The 16260-nt window shown below is 32.0% G+C and overlaps 1 protein-coding gene across 1 annotated transcript in view; it reads left to right on the forward strand.

Moving 5' to 3' along the window:
• LOC126890321 (neurexin-1-like) overlaps positions 1-16260 on the forward strand; it is a 758564-nt gene that overhangs the window by 425932 nt on the left and 316372 nt on the right. The window contains exon 8 of the mRNA XM_050659185.1: positions 13733-13840. Coding sequence (XP_050515142.1) covers positions 13733-13840 — 108 coding nt within the window. The remainder of the gene's footprint in view (positions 1-13732; positions 13841-16260) is intronic.

Here is a 16260-nt window from a genome sequence, read left to right on the forward strand (position 1 = left end):
GTTAGTCTAAACATTTAAACTAAATTTAAAAGAAAGTGATATTGTGCCGATGTATGCTTTTCATCCCCTCTCGGGGGTGAAAAAATATATATCCAAAATAAGTCCGGAAATGGATAAACTGACTAATTATAAGGAACTTTTATTCTATAAACTTTTTTCACAAAGTCAATACTTTTCGAGTTATTTGCGAATGAACATGTTCATTTTTCAAAAAAAGAACCACGTTTTTAGACGGTTTTCGCAGATAATTCAAAAAGTAATAATTCAAAAATATAGCCTGTAAAAAGGTAAAAAAATGGTGTATGCACGAGGTTTCTACACCTAAAGCAGAACCAGAGTTATAGCTAATGAAAAATAGGTTAATGTTCACCAAATTTCAAATAGAGTATTTCAACGTGAAATATACAAAAAATGAAGCACTTTTTAGGGAAAACTCATTACATATAACTTTTTTGAAGTGTTAAAAAAACTTTATTTCTGTTTTTATAAAAAAAAATTTCTAGCATCAAAATGGAAGCAAGTTACGCTCAAAATAAAGTTGGTCCCATTTGTTTTGTCAAAAAAAAAATCGTAAAAATCACCCCCCAATTAGCAACTTAAATGAAATTAATTATTACTGCTTCACAAGTTCCTTTACATATGTTGTGTTTATATGATCTGTAAGTTTTATTAATTCAAAGTGCTTATTTTTGAAAACAGTTGGTTTTAAAGTAAACTTTTTAAAAATTTTAATTTTGAAAAATGCTTTTTTTTTTAAATAACTTAAAAATTGTTGAAGATAACAAAAATCTCAAACAATAAAAAGAGTCGGCTTAGCTTTTTTAAATATTTTGTATTTTTTGTTTTTCTGTAAGGCAAAAATTGGTTAAGATTTGGTGTTTCTAAATTTGCATACACTCGTGATTGGTGAATCGTTCAAGCCCTTTTAACTAGAGCCCTTTCAAAAATAAGGACTTTGAACCGATGAAACTTACACATCATATAAACAATACATACACGAGTAAAGAAACTTGTGAAATGGTAACGATGAAGTTCATTTGAGCTGATAATTAGGGGGTGATTTTCCTGATTTTTTTACCAAAGAGAAGAGACCAACTGTATTTTGAGCGTAACTTGTTTACTTTTAATGCTATATTTTTTTTATAAAACATAAATAAAGCTTTTTTAAAAGGTTTAAAAAAGTTGTAATGAGTTTTCCCCAAGACGTGCTTCATTTTTTCGTTATATCTCGTTAAAATATTCGATTTGGAATTTGACGAATATGAACATATTTTCATTAGCTAGTAACTTTGCTTCTGCTACATGTAGAGACCTAATATATACACCATCTTTTTTACTTTGTTACAGGCTATATTTTTGCTAAGAATGTTTTTTTCGACAAAATAATTACTTTTGAGTTATATGCGAAAAACCGTCTAAAAACGTAGTTATCTTGTTGAAAAATGAACATGTTCACTCGCAAATAACTCGAAAAGTATTGACTGTGAAAAAACTCCGTAGAACAAAAGATGCTTAGAATTAGTCAGTTTATCCATTTCCGGCATTATTTGGACATATATTTTTTCACCCACGAGAGGGGGCGAAACTCCCCCCTAGGGCAAAAGCACACATCGGCACAATATCACTTTTTTTCTTTAACTTATTAGCTATCTGTATGCCAAATTTCTTGTCAATCCAAGCGGTTCTTTAAAATTTGGAGGTTTTGCAATATTTTACCTTTAAAAAACGTACTAATATGGCGAAAGAAATAAACGAGGGCAAAGATTCCTCACCTTCTTACACGACGAAAATTTATACACCAGGGTAGAGTTTATCATAACGAACAGAAAAGAAATAATCAAAGACATTGAACTGTTCGACAAATTTTGGATAGAAAGTGACCACAGATTAATCCGAGCAAGGATACGATTAAATGTCAAATTGGAATGAACCAATATGATCTTAGAACACAAAAGATGAAAGGGATTCTTCAAGAAACAACGATCTCTATAACGATTTAATAACCAGATATATTCAAGGCCAAGGCTAATAAAACGAAATAGAAGCTACTGATCAAGCAAACAATGGGATACCCAAGGCACTAAAAGAAACCCAAAGGGAGTCCGGCCTGGCCATCGTGACCCATAAAGAGAAACTCCTGTAAGCCAACATACCAAAGCGCTAAAATCTTGAGCATTATAAACAATGTATTTCTTGGTGTAATTGACAAATGTATTCATATAGAAAAGGAGAAAAATGAAAGATCCTCAAGTAAATGAGAAGTTTATTTAAAAGTTCTTTATGGATATGTTAATTTTACCAAACATTTTATATCCTTATTATTTTTTTTCTCGTAAATTACGTCAATCAATCAAAAAGTTCAGTTAAAATATACAAATCTTTAACTTTTCCCTTTTGCAAACTGTATACTTTGTAACTAATAGTATTCAAATTTCAAAATCAATTTAATGTATCAAACTTGATCTTGCAATCAAATGGCCTGTTTTTCTCTTCAATATTCCAATATTTACTGATGATACTGCAATGATCCCTCGACTCGAATAGATCACTCAATTTATCAACAAAACTAAAAACGTGATTTTAAAAAAAGTCACGTTCAAACGCCAGAGCCGTATCGATTAAAAATAAAGCACTGCCATGTTCACATGTCGCATGGTTTGAAACAGTGGCCACACGCGATTTTTTTAAACTATTTATTATAAATATTTGTTTTGTATTGATTTAGATTTTAATCATAAATATGAATAAAATACAATTGATTGTAATGATTATTTCATTCATATAGATTGTGACCGATAGAAAGCTACAGAAATAAAAATTGCAGCGATTATTTCATTCATAGGAGATTCTGACCAATAGAAAGCTACAGAAATAAAAATTAAACTGATTATTTCTTAGTGCTTTTAACTTCCAATCGTATAGTAAGATATGTGATCACGTGTTTAATTCTGTGCAATCAGATTAAAATTATACCTACTGAGAATTATCTACTGTAGAAAATTACCGACAGAATTTTTTTAAGTAGATTGTTTCTGTTTAATGGCAACCAGTTTCCTAGTTTTGACAACTGTCACATTTAACAAAATATCCATAATATACGTATTAAAAAATAATCTTACGAATATCACACGACAGTAAGAACAAATAAGAAAATAATGCTTCATTTTTACTCAAATTTGTTGTCATTGGGCAACAGCCACTCGAGCCCTGTGGGCTCTCGTGTATATTGCCAGACAACAAATTTTCGAAAAACTGTCGCATTATTTTCAATTTATTTTCACTCTCTTGTGATATTATACCCGATAATTTTTGATAATATCCCGTCGTCAAGTATATTACGTCAGATGCCCTTCGTTGCTACGAAGAAATACATTCAGTGACATTAATAACAATTAATGTTTTAAAAATTATAAAAGTGATGACTTTCAACCGTCAAATTAATATTTATAACAACTGTGTATTTAATTGTACTAATTTGTACTTACATAAATAAATTACAATAAAATTTTGGTGTTGAACAGTTTTATTCATGAAATAATCGCAACAAATTGCACTCGATCTCTAAAATTAATATATAATTTCTGCCCTCGTGACACTTTGACATAATTTCGCATGTCGTTAAGCATTACGTCAGATGCCCTTCTTTACTACGTAAAAATAATCATTCAGTGACATTAATGACAATTAATGTTTTACCACTTGTCACAGAGAACATCAAGAAACAGGTTTAGCAAATATTCAGGCAAAGATATCAATAAAATATTAGTTAAAATGATTTAAAAAGATAGTTTTATTCTTGAAATAATCTTGGCGAATTACACTAGATCTGTAAAATTATTATCGACTTGTTGCCCTCGTGACATATTTACATAATTTCTCTCCTCTTTGGGTCGCGAAATTACAACTGTCAAAATGAAACTCGGAAAATAAATCGATAATTTTAATTGTCGCAAATCATACATAAAAAATGAATAAAAAATCTCAGGGTGCCTTTTTATAATATTAAAAAATGTCTAAATTATCTTACGTTATACTTATCTTCTCTCGTGGTTTCAGTATCTCTTAGTTGATCCTAATCGGGATAAAATAGGGGAAAAAATAAAGCAAAATATAAAATAAACATACAGAATTGTCTTTTATTTATCAAAATCGATACTCTAAAAATCTATCAAATCTAAAACCTGTGGACACAGATGTCCGAATGAAATTTCTACCATTTAAATTTATTCTAGTTAAAAAAAAATATTTTATCGGTTTGTTCCCGATGACTTTGGTACAACAAAATAAACAAAACCAAATTATGTATTCGCAATATTAGCTATACTCCCTATTTACTTTCTGAAATATTGGAATTTTAATTCCTACGCTTTTTACTCAAAATTTTAGTTTCCCAACATAAAAATATCTTTCACATAAGTTGACTGACCTTTTGCTTCACTCACTCTGATGTCTTCTTGTGACCCAAAACAGCTCTCCCTCGTTGACTATGTTAAAGGCTACTCATCAAAGCCCTCTCCGTTCTCCAGCTTCAAAACTATCAGCATACCAGCACCAATTCTCCAACGAGCCAAAGCCTCTTTTGACGAGTACTCGATTCACACAAACTCCAAAAATTCTCTGCTCTCCTTCTCAAAATAATACAGAATCAAAGAGGTATTTCGTCTTAATTTGATCTGTCTCTCGTTCCACTTTTCAGCACTATCCTCCACTATCAAAAAGCCACTGGTACTTGCTAACTATCTATCCACGAAAACGTCGAACTGCTCCTCAGCGATGCCAATAACATAATAACTTCTTTTTCAAACTCACTCAACATTCAAACCACTTTTCCCCTTCCAACTTGCCAAGAATCATAAACATTTCTCTTTTCCATTCGACAAACAAACAGTCATTTTCAAAATTATTCCGACCATCCTAATTACGTTAGGGGAACCCTACAATATTTACTCGGGTTGAAACAAAGATATTAAAATTCCAAACTTTCTTTTAAACCATTTTTCTAGAAATTGATAATTACCTCTACCTGTGGATTCTATAGTTCCCGTAATAAACAATCTTTTTCCAATTTAAATCTAAATACATCGTCCTTTTCACTTTAATTATTCACAAAAGTCTTTAATGGTTCATCGGAAAGCTCATTAAAAAAGAAATCCACTTACATCCAAACTAAATTCTAATAAATATTTACAGATCAATATACAGGGTGTATTAAATTTATGTGCCCTCGTTATTTAAAAAAAATTTAATTTAATTTTCATTTTGCCTTTGATTGATAAATTGAAAACACAATAATATTTATCAATATTTTTATAAAATCAAATCAATGCTTTTATCATGGGTACAATATCAATACTATACAGTAAGTACGTCACAATATTTAACATTCAATTCTGTTGTACGATACATAAAATACAATACCAGTATACTACGGTTTACATAATATGGGGTTACAATGTAAATACACTATGATGTATGAAATGGCACATACTTATACAATCAACGGCATGACCAAATCAACACCACAATACCATGTGTACATACTTACACCTCTTTGGAAAAATTATTAACATTTGATAACAAAAATTACAAAAATGGGCTCTTTAGTGGGAACTAACAGACTGAAACAGTTTCGGGGGCACTAAAAGACTTAAAACAGTTTCTAGGGACAAGACAAGAGGAATCTGGGCTAAACTACTTGGGAAGACTAGTGCGATAGTTACTCGGGGTCAAACTTCAGGGTGAATGTTATAAGTATTACAAGTGTAACACCAAGTGGGGGTGGCTAAAGGTATTGGGAACTAGTAGATAGGCTAACTACTAGTGCAAATGGTATACAAGCTACACTTGTAACAGTGGGTATACAAAACATGACAAGAGTCGAGCTTCCATGTTGTCAGAAACACTTGCAGTACTGGGATCGGGCTGCCCAAGGGGACGGGCTCTGTCCCAACAGATATAGTACAAATGAGACCGAAAGGAGGCTAAAAAGGACATGGTAGTGGGCACATACTAATGGGGTCAGGGGGGCTAAAAAATAAGTCGAGCCCCACGTTCTAGGGGGCCATTTGATGCGTTCAACTGGACCAGACACCAACTGAAGTCAGAAGGGGGCAGAAAAATGAGTTGAGCTCCACACGTTGGGCGGCATTTGAAGCGTTTTTACATGTGTTGTCGGAAACAGTTGTAGCGCAAATGGAGATCGGGCTCCCAAGGGTACGGGTTGCCCCACCAGTTGCAGTACAAATGCAACCGAAAGGAGGCCAACAAGACCTGGTAGTGGGCACATACTAATGGGGTCTAACGGAGGCTAAAAAATAAGTTGAGCCCCATGTATAGGGCGCTATTTGATGCGTTTTAAGCCTCACACGTTGGGCGCAAGTTGAAGCATTTTTAACAGGTCTGCTCTAATGGGATCAAGGATAAGATTAACTATAAAAATACTTTGGGTCGAAATGGGGATAGTAGAAGAAACAGACACATAAAGCTTCTTGCGTACGACAGCTCATTTTTTGTGCGGTGGCGGGTCGTGGAATCGTTAAGGGGGTAAGGGGTAAGAGGGTTTAAAGAAGACTAACTACCTTATCGAAATAAGCAAAGGATACTTACACAGACTTGAGGACCTTCCTACTACTTAAAGAAATTTGGACGCCGTTTGAAAAATCCTCAAATTCACGTATCGAGTACTTACTGGACATATTCCATACTTTTGGGAACCAAATTGGGGGACATTCATCTTAGATTCCTCGTTGGGGTTATACTGGGCTATTAATTACCATGCTATGGCTTCTATGCCATTTCCTTTTCTTTATTCTAAAACTTATTTCATTTGTATTAGACATCTGGTTAATAATTTTTTTTAAAGAGGCTACAGAAATAAAAATAGGTACATTTTACAATGTTTATTCAAACCTTTAGACCTTATTATTTTTACTTTGAGAATAAACATATTCTCAAGCAATAAATGAATAATAAAAACAAATATATGATTTTACAATTCTTAACCTTATTTTTAGCAGTGCATCTCTAAACAAAAATTTGACTTATGGCTGTCAAAAGTCACTGCCATTTTATTTACTTTACATAAAATTACCATATTGAAAACAAACTATATAAATATTTAAAACCTTTACCAAATCTATATCCACTTGGAATTTAATTAAAATAAACATTATTTCATACCTCTATTTCTAAAACAAAATCAATCGTCACATGTCACACTTGGAACTTAACCAAAATTTTCCATCTAAGATTGGGGGGAAGACATTCAATCCTAACCAAACAGGAAACAGGATAAGTTGATACCAAATAAAATATCATCGGGGTACTTCAATACAGGAATTCTTACAGGAATATTACCATAACATCATAACTGGAAAAGACAGGAACCACGCACTTTTCTACCGGCAAACCAAACTGCGTCACACTGTTTCACATGAATATATCCAACTTATTGCTGTGAAACTTTAAAACAATATTCCTTAATGTTTACTGGACAAAATGCAAGTTCTTTTCTTCGTTTTCCATAACGAAAAAGCCATTTTAAAGCGGCAAATTGCGATTCTATGAGTTCTACGGGAAAAAGAAGTTTAACCTTCAAACATACTTTTAGAACAGACGCTTACATCGTCACGTCTCTCTCGCGTCAAACCGAAGCATTTCTTCTCAATCGTTCGACCAAAACTATTGACCAATCGTCAACTACAACTCAAGGATCTTTCAAAATTCAGACCAATAATATCAAACGATGCTTCGCGCTCAAAACTAAGGGAAAAATACCAAACCTTTTCAAGGATTCATTCTAGAATAATGAATGTTTACTTACACAAACAAACAGGAAATTTCCTAACGTTTTTCAATGTTGTGAAATAAACCGTTATACTCAGAACCAGGGGCGGTTCAGAATATTTTAATGATATATAAACTCACAAAATAAATTAGAAAAATAGATATTTTTCTTGGGATAGGATATAAAATTAATGGATAATATTTACAAAACATTGTAGCAGAAATTTGCAATGCTACAACAGCAGTGACGGTATTCGCCTTCGAGAGTGCACTGCTGAAGGTACCGGATATGGTTTTCTAATATCCTCGTGAAATAGGATTCTGCTCTCATTAGAGCTGTATACAATTGCTTCCCGACGGGCTCCTTCTTTTTGACATTTTCCTATCTCCGTCAATTTTCCTTCAACTTTTTCCATATCGAATTTTACCGCATTGTTGAATTTTTCTTCCACATTTTCAATTTTCTGTACCTTCATACCTTCATATTTTTCCACTCGGTTTTGAAGTTTCAAGAAATTCTCTTTTTATTGTTTCATTATATTATCTCATTTTGTTTTACTATCTGTTCATTTTGTTGTTTTTCTTTTAAATTTTTTAAAGCGAATAAAAAATAAGGTGATTTTAAAACTTTTTTGTGTTGGTCAACTAAAATAGCAATATGTAGGTTCAAGTCAAGGGCGTATCCAGGGAGGGGGCCATGGCCCCCTCCGAGAATTTAAAAAAATATAAATTTAAATATTTGCAGTTGAAATGTTTTAGTTTCAAACGCATATTATAATGTGTACAAAGCAGGAGATAAATATGTTTTTTGGACTAGAATTAAACAAAAGCAGTAACGGAAGCTTCAAGAATGCCATAGGATGTTTTATAAATCAAAATGTAGTTAATTTTACAAAGTGACAATTGTTATAGAACGGGCTTGGCAGCCATCAAAATCGTATCAATTTCCATATTCTATACAGACAAAGAATAAAAAAAATGAAGCATTACTTGGATCCACAGAACGTTTTATTTTTCTAATGAAAAATATGGTCACAATAAATTGATGACAACCCAAAGCTTTGTCACGAAACCTTTAACATTTTTCGTCAAACTCATGGGCAAAGATGCAGCCATACAAACCCATGAAAAAACATTATATGGGTCATTCCACGAATATACGACTCTATTGAATTATCGCGACAACGAATATTTTAGTGTACAACGTAGGAAGTACGAAAGTAAACGGCTCTAATAATTATTCCAATAAACAGCAATGTAATTTTCAATTTACTTTAATTCTTCTTATTTTACACAGCAAAATATTCGTTGTCGAGATAATCCAAGAGAGTCGTATATTCGTGGAATAGGGTATACCACAAAGAGTGCGTTGAGATTGAGGTGGATTTTCTACAAAGTTATCGCAACCCGCAAAAGTCAGTCATAAACCAGATAGACTCTCAAAGGTCTAAACAAATACAAGAAAATAAAGAAAGACTACGACCGATAGTAGAGTCTATAGTGTTAGGTCGACAAAATATTCCTCTAAGAGGCCATCGTGATAATGGCCTTCTGCTTCTGGACGAAGATAAGCAATAAGAGGAATTGTTAAGGTTTAAAATCGCATCAAGAGAAAAGACTCTTAAACGACACCTATCCGCAGCAACATACATTAGTAACACCAATCAAAATCAATTGATAACATGATGGAGTGAAAAAACAATTGAACAAATAATGAATCAGGTTCTACGTGCAAATTATTACTCTGTCATATTTCACGAGACGACCGACAATTTTCCCACGTAGAACAGCATTCTCTGAATTTGAAATACATACAGAATAACATCATTTGTGAAAGCTTTGTCAAGTTCATTGACGCTTATGAGAACATAAAAACAATTAGTGAAAATCAAAAAAGAGGGGAAGAACAAGGCCTGATAGGAGAAGTATTGGGAAAAATAGTATTAAACTTGTTAAAATAACTGCACTTGGATCCGAAGAAATGTGTAGGAAACGGTACTGACTTTAATAATACTTTAATAACGATAACTTTTGAATGTTTTTATGGAACTCAAAAGTGTGTGAAAAATGCCTTAAAACTCACCATTGTAACCCTAATTTTTACAAAAATACCCCTTGGCCCCCCGGAAACCCTCCCCAAAAAAGTTCATGGCCCCTCCCGAAAATCGGTCCTGGATCCGCCCTTGGTTCAAGTAGTCATACAATCCATTAAAATACGTTTTCAAGGGGTTAAATATAAAAAAAATTTCCAGACCCCGCCTTCCGCTGGGGGTAAACCCCCAGACCCACCGGCAGGGGGCCCCAGATCACCTTTGTCCCGGGGCCCCTAACATTGTAGTTACGGCCTCGAGTACTAAATCAAGTCTTTTATACCATATAAGTAACTAAATTTAATTATTGATGCAGTAATATGCTTAAGCTATTTGACACGGTCAAAAGCTTTTTTTTCAAAATTACGAATTAAAAAAATTTTACTTTAAAACCAATTTTTTTTAAATAAACACTGTGAACCGATAATACTTACAGATCATATAAATAAAACATACGTAAAGAAACTTGTGAAGCGGTAATGATTTATTTCATCTAATATGCTAATTAGGGTATGATTACCTGATTTTTTTTACCAAAAAAAAGGACCAACTTTATTTTGAGCCTAAATTGTTTACTTCTGATGCTAGAAACTTTTTTTTAGCAAACAAAAATAAAGCTTTTTTTTAAATAAAATTAACACTTGCAGATTTCCCCAAAAAGTGCTTCATTTTTCCGTCATTTTTCATTGAAATATTTGATTTGGAAGTTGACGAATTATTAGAACCTATTTTTCATTCGCTACAACTCTGCCTCTACTGCGTGTAGCTCTTACATATTTTTTTTACTTTTTTATGTGCTATATTTTTGCTAATAGCGTTTTTTTTTCGATAAAATACTTTCTTTTGTACCCTCTATGTTCATTATCCCATGCGTGTTGACATATTTGAGATCTATCAAATTCTCTATTTTTTATATAAGACTGATGTTCATCTACTCTAACGTCTAATGGTCTTGACGTTTCACGTATATAAAATTTTTCGCATTCACAAGATATTTTATAAATACAATTCTTTGTTCTTTCTTGTTCACTGTTTGGTTTAGTTTTAGATAGAATAGATCTCAATGTGTTTGTTGTTTTGAATGTTGTTGATATGTTGAATTAATTTCCTATTGTTTTAAGTTTCTCGGATAGTCCTTTTACAAATGGTATTGATATTTTCCTCGTATTATTTCTTGTGAATGTTGTAGGATCCCGTTCTAAGTTGTTCTGTTCCACTCGATCCAATCTTGACAATTCCTTATTTATAAACGATATGGGATAATCATTTTTTAATAAAACAGATGTTAACAATTGTTTTTCTTCTAAAAATGAATTTTCGTTAAAGTAATTTTGGCTCTATCATATAAGGATTTAATGATTCCCTTTTTAACGTTTTATATAAAAAATAGAGAATTTGATAGATCTCAAATATGTCAACACGCATGGGATAATGAACATAGAGTTCAGTGGAGAGATTCAAGTATAGTCCTAAAAGAAGCAGATAGTAAAAAGAGAAAAATCAAAGAAGCGGCTCTAATTATGCTAAATGAAACCAATTGTGTTGCAAATTCCTCGGTAGAATGCAGTAGGATGTGGTTACCCATATTAAAGAAGGAAGTCAATAGAAAGAAAATACCACAATTAGTAAATCAGTAACATATCGAGTTAGTACATATTTAGTATTTTAGTATTAATTAAAATTTAAAATATCAAGTCAGAATTTGGTATTAGTTTTGAGAGTAAACTAAACGTAAACCCAAATACTTACGATGTCGGGATAGTATCACGAGGTTTTTCCTGGTTTTCCCTCGTGGTTTACTATGGAATCTCTAACGCGAGAATTTCAGTGCCACCGTTGCATTTGGTTGTCTTTTTAAAGACAGATCACATGCTATGATTTTTTGTGGCGGATATTCTTGAGTTGGGATTGATTTCATGTAATCGAATGAACTATCTTTTAGTAAAGTCGTCCCAGGAACGCAACTCATCAATATTGGCAATATCATTTTAAAGTCGTCTACTTTAAAATGTATAATACGTGTCTGAATTGCCGATATAAATGAGTCAGATTAAATAAATTATTAGAAGAATTTTTTACTAAGCAACAACATTTTTGTTTATTTAGTATTATTTTGCATTTTGACAACGACACCCGACTTGGGCGTCGAAACGTTAATAAAATCATTTTTAGGTAAAATTGTGGCTTATTTCTCATTTGAATATACTTGATTATAAAAATGCCACAAGAAAATAGCTTCAGAACAACATGAAAAATGAACACATTCACTCGCAAGTTACTCGATAAGTATGGACTTATTGGAAAACCTCTATATAAAAAAAGTTGCTTAGAATTTAAACGTAATTTTTTTCATCCCCTGAGAAGGGGTGACACTAACCCCCTGGGCAAAAGAGCACATTAGCACAATATCACTTTTTTTCTTTGACATGTTAGTTATGCGTATGCAAAAATTCATGTCAATCCAATCGGTTCTTTAAAATGTGGAGCAAAAACCGTGATTCAATGGACTTTCTTGAATGTAATAGGAAAATAACATTTGATATTTAGATTTAAAATAAAAAAATGTGAAAAAAAATTTTAAGAAACGCTTTTCTTTAGTTACGAGCGACTAAAATTAAAAATATAATAAAATCAACTAAAAAGCAAAAAATAAAAAAAAATCAAACTTGAAGGATTATTTGAAAAAATTTTGTAAGACAGATTAAACATATAAAAATCTCACACATTCGTTAAAAAATTTAAAAAATCTAACACATTCGTTAAAAAATTTAAAAAATCTAACACATTCGTTAAAAAATTTAAAAAATCTAACACATTCGTTAAAAAATTTAAAAAATCTAACACATTCGTTAAAAAATTTAAAAAATCTAACACATTCGTTAAAGAAACGCGTGGGGAGAAAACCGTTTATTTGATGAAGACGCGCCCCACGCTTTTTTTAACGAATGTGTTAGATTTTTTCAATTTTTTAACGAATATGTAAGATTTTTGTATTTAATCTGTCTAACAGTTTTTTCGAATAATCCTTCGTGTTTGATTTTTTTTTTTTTTTGTTTTTTGCTTTTTAGTTGATTTTATTATATTTTAAATTTTAGTCGCTCATAACTAAAGAAAAGTGTTTCATAAAAAATTTTTTTCATATTTTTTGTATTTTTTACTTTTTAGTCTTGCACTTTTTAAACATTAAAATATATCGTCATATTTATTAAAATATATGTATAAAACATATGATTTACTAACATGAAAATCAGTCGGAATCGGCAAAAAATTTAAAACGTTATTGGTTATTTATGAAGTATAAGGTAAACAATTGACGTAAAAAGTTAAATTATGTATAGTTCATATAATTAGCTACAATCTGTAAAAGTTTCAAGTTTCTTCATTGTAAAAAACAGGAGAATTTAAGCCTTTTTGCATTAAAATCGTTTTTTTTATTTAAACAATTAATAAACATAAAAAAAATTATTGACTATTCGTATATTGTTCCCGCGAATGCATATGTCTGCACATTTTCATTCATTTGCACTGAAAAAAAGGCAGTCAAATTATTAACGTCTAAATATATGACACAAACGATTAATCTAAAGAAAAGCGTTTAAAAATCGTCAAAGAGATTAATTACCTAATTAACTAATTATATTTTGGTTAATTCCCAAAAAGTGTAATAATTTATACTGTGTACTTAAGCAAGTGGAATAATTTCATATTCATAAATACCAAAATTTCTAAATATTAGAATCTGTATCCTTAAAATAAATCTTACGCCACATAATAGTGTGTGGTCGACCATTGGTCGGGTGTATTTCAAAAAATTCTATCTAAATTCCCTGCAACTTATCCCTTTGATTTATTTTCAGATCCTGCCTCCGTGGAATGCCAAGAAGTCTGGAAATATTTCTTTTAAGTTTCGCACGAACGAAGCCAATGGATTGATACTTTTCAACGGAGGAATTAGGCCACCTAGAGTGAGTATTTCTTTATTTCTAATGATTTTCTTGCACTTTTTCGCTGGATTAGGAGTGATTTTCTCTTTAGAACCAATTTAATTAGTGACTGTAGCGTATTAATCGATGTTTTTAATCAGTAGAATTCTTTTAACTGCAACTATTTTTAATAAAAAAATACAAAATATGTGAAGCCAGTATTGGTAGGGGAGCAAAGTATGATGAATGTGCAGTCACTCGAGCGTTATGGGGACTGGGTTGTGAAGAGTGGGTCCTAAAACCAAAAAAAGTTAAGTAAAGTTTTCCATTTAAGTGAGGACTTTCCATTTTTAATTTAATTTTCCATTTCCAACAATCGTTTTTTTAGGTTATAGCGCCCTCTATCCATAATTCAAAAAAAAATGTCTCGAATAAAAGTTACTTATTTTTACGTAAGGAATCCAAATCTGCAATAAAAAATGGGGGCTTTCATTTAAGATTTTAAAGTAATCCCCCACCCCAGCTCTGTGGGGGATCGTGTTTGGTGCCATTCGATAGATTTTTCAAAAATATTGAATAAGTATTTTTTTCAGTTTTTCGATGTTCATTTCGCGAAATATCGAGGGATTCGTATTTAAAATTTTAAATTTACTCCCCACCCCTCTCCGTGGGAAGTCGTGTTTGGTATCATTCGATAGATTTTTGAAAAATATTGAGCACGTATTTTTCAGTTTTTTCATCTGTCATTCATTTCGCGAAATATTCGCTTTTTTCTTATGAAACTGGGACTCACCCATTTCCTTACGCCCCGCTCAAATCGTCAGATTTTTTAAATATACACTGTTTTGCATGTACTTAACTTACCTTATCTGAATCTGACGATTTCGAGTTTCTAAGGATAGATTTTTTTTCTGACCCCCCTTAACGAACTCCCCGGAAATAGGAGCCAATATATATGCTAGAGATACATTTTCAGGGTACAAGGTTTCTCCCCATGTAATAATCTGACGCGCTCGAGTAACTGCAAAAATCCCCGCTTGGGCTCCCCTACCATACGTAATATACAGTGATGAGCACACTAATAACCAGAAAAATAACGCACAAGATGGATGCGTTTTGAAATAATAAGAGACGGAGCTAGAAAAGGTGGGAAATTATCGGTATAAACCTATAAAACATGACCACTTACAATGGTTTCCCAGCTTTGGCCGTTAATTTTTTTTTTTTTTTTTCGTTTCGATTGACACAAATAAACGTCAAAATATGACAAGGTAGTAGCTGAGTTCACCTGTCAATATGTTAAAAAAAGTAGAGTTGCCATAATTTTCAAATCTGTAATAATGTTCTCTAATATTTGACCTGTTCAATTTGTATTTTGTGAGCCTTAAATTATATTATGGCTATTCAGGCAGGTCACCTAAAATTTTGTGTGGTGTTATTATCTTATCAAAATAGTCCTGTCGCCAGTGGGGGTACAACGGCCTCCTTAATTCAGATGGACTTACCCAAGTTTTTTTTATGTATTTTGACCCGTAGAACACGAATTTTTTGGGTAACAGTCGATCCGGATGTCGATAAGATTGTTATAAACAAAGAACTTGAGGAATCACATAACAGTGATTTTTCGCAAAACAAAACATTTTTTCGTATTTTTTGGGTCATTCTAAGCAAAAAATGTTTTTACAAGTTTTTCTTAGGATGCATAGTTTTCGACATAAATGCGGTTGAACTTTCAAAAAATCGAAAAATTGCAATTTTTGAACCCGAATAACTTTTGATTAAAAAATAAAATTGCTTACCTTATTGCCTAAATCTGCTTACCGCATTTGAAAGTTCAAGTCAAATTCTATCGGTTTTGATTACTTTCATTGCTAAAAATGATTTTTTTATTGTCAAACAAAGCTATAAACGCATAATGATTGAATGATGTTTTCAATGCATTTCTCATTTGAAATCGAACGATTAGGCGCGCATACAGACAATTTCTACGTAGATTAAGCCCATTAAGACGCATGCATTGGGCACGGGAACCGCTATGTGTTTATAGCTTTGTTTAACAAATAAAAACTTAATTTTTATCAATGCAAATAATCAAAACCGATAGAATTTGACTTGAATTTTCAAATGCAGTAAGCAGATTTGCTATTTTTTTTTTTAATCAAAAGTTATTCGGGTTCAAAAATTGCACTTTTTCGATTTTTTGAAAGTTCAACCGCGTTTATGTCGAAAACTATGCATCCTACGAAAAAATTTTGTAAAAACATTTTTTACTTAGAATGACCCAAAAAATACAAAAAATGTTTTGTTTTGCGAAAAATCGCTGTTATGTGATTCCTCAAGTTCTTTGTTTATAACAATCTTATCGACATCCGGATCAACTGTTACCCAAAAAATTCTACGGGCCAAATACATAAAAAAAACTTGGGTAAGTCCATCTGAATTAAGGAGGCCGTTGACAGTAC

The sequence above is a fragment of the Diabrotica virgifera genome, chromosome 8, assembly GCF_917563875.1.
Source record: "Diabrotica virgifera virgifera chromosome 8, PGI_DIABVI_V3a".
Classification (NCBI taxonomy): domain Eukaryota; kingdom Metazoa; phylum Arthropoda; class Insecta; order Coleoptera; family Chrysomelidae; genus Diabrotica; species Diabrotica virgifera.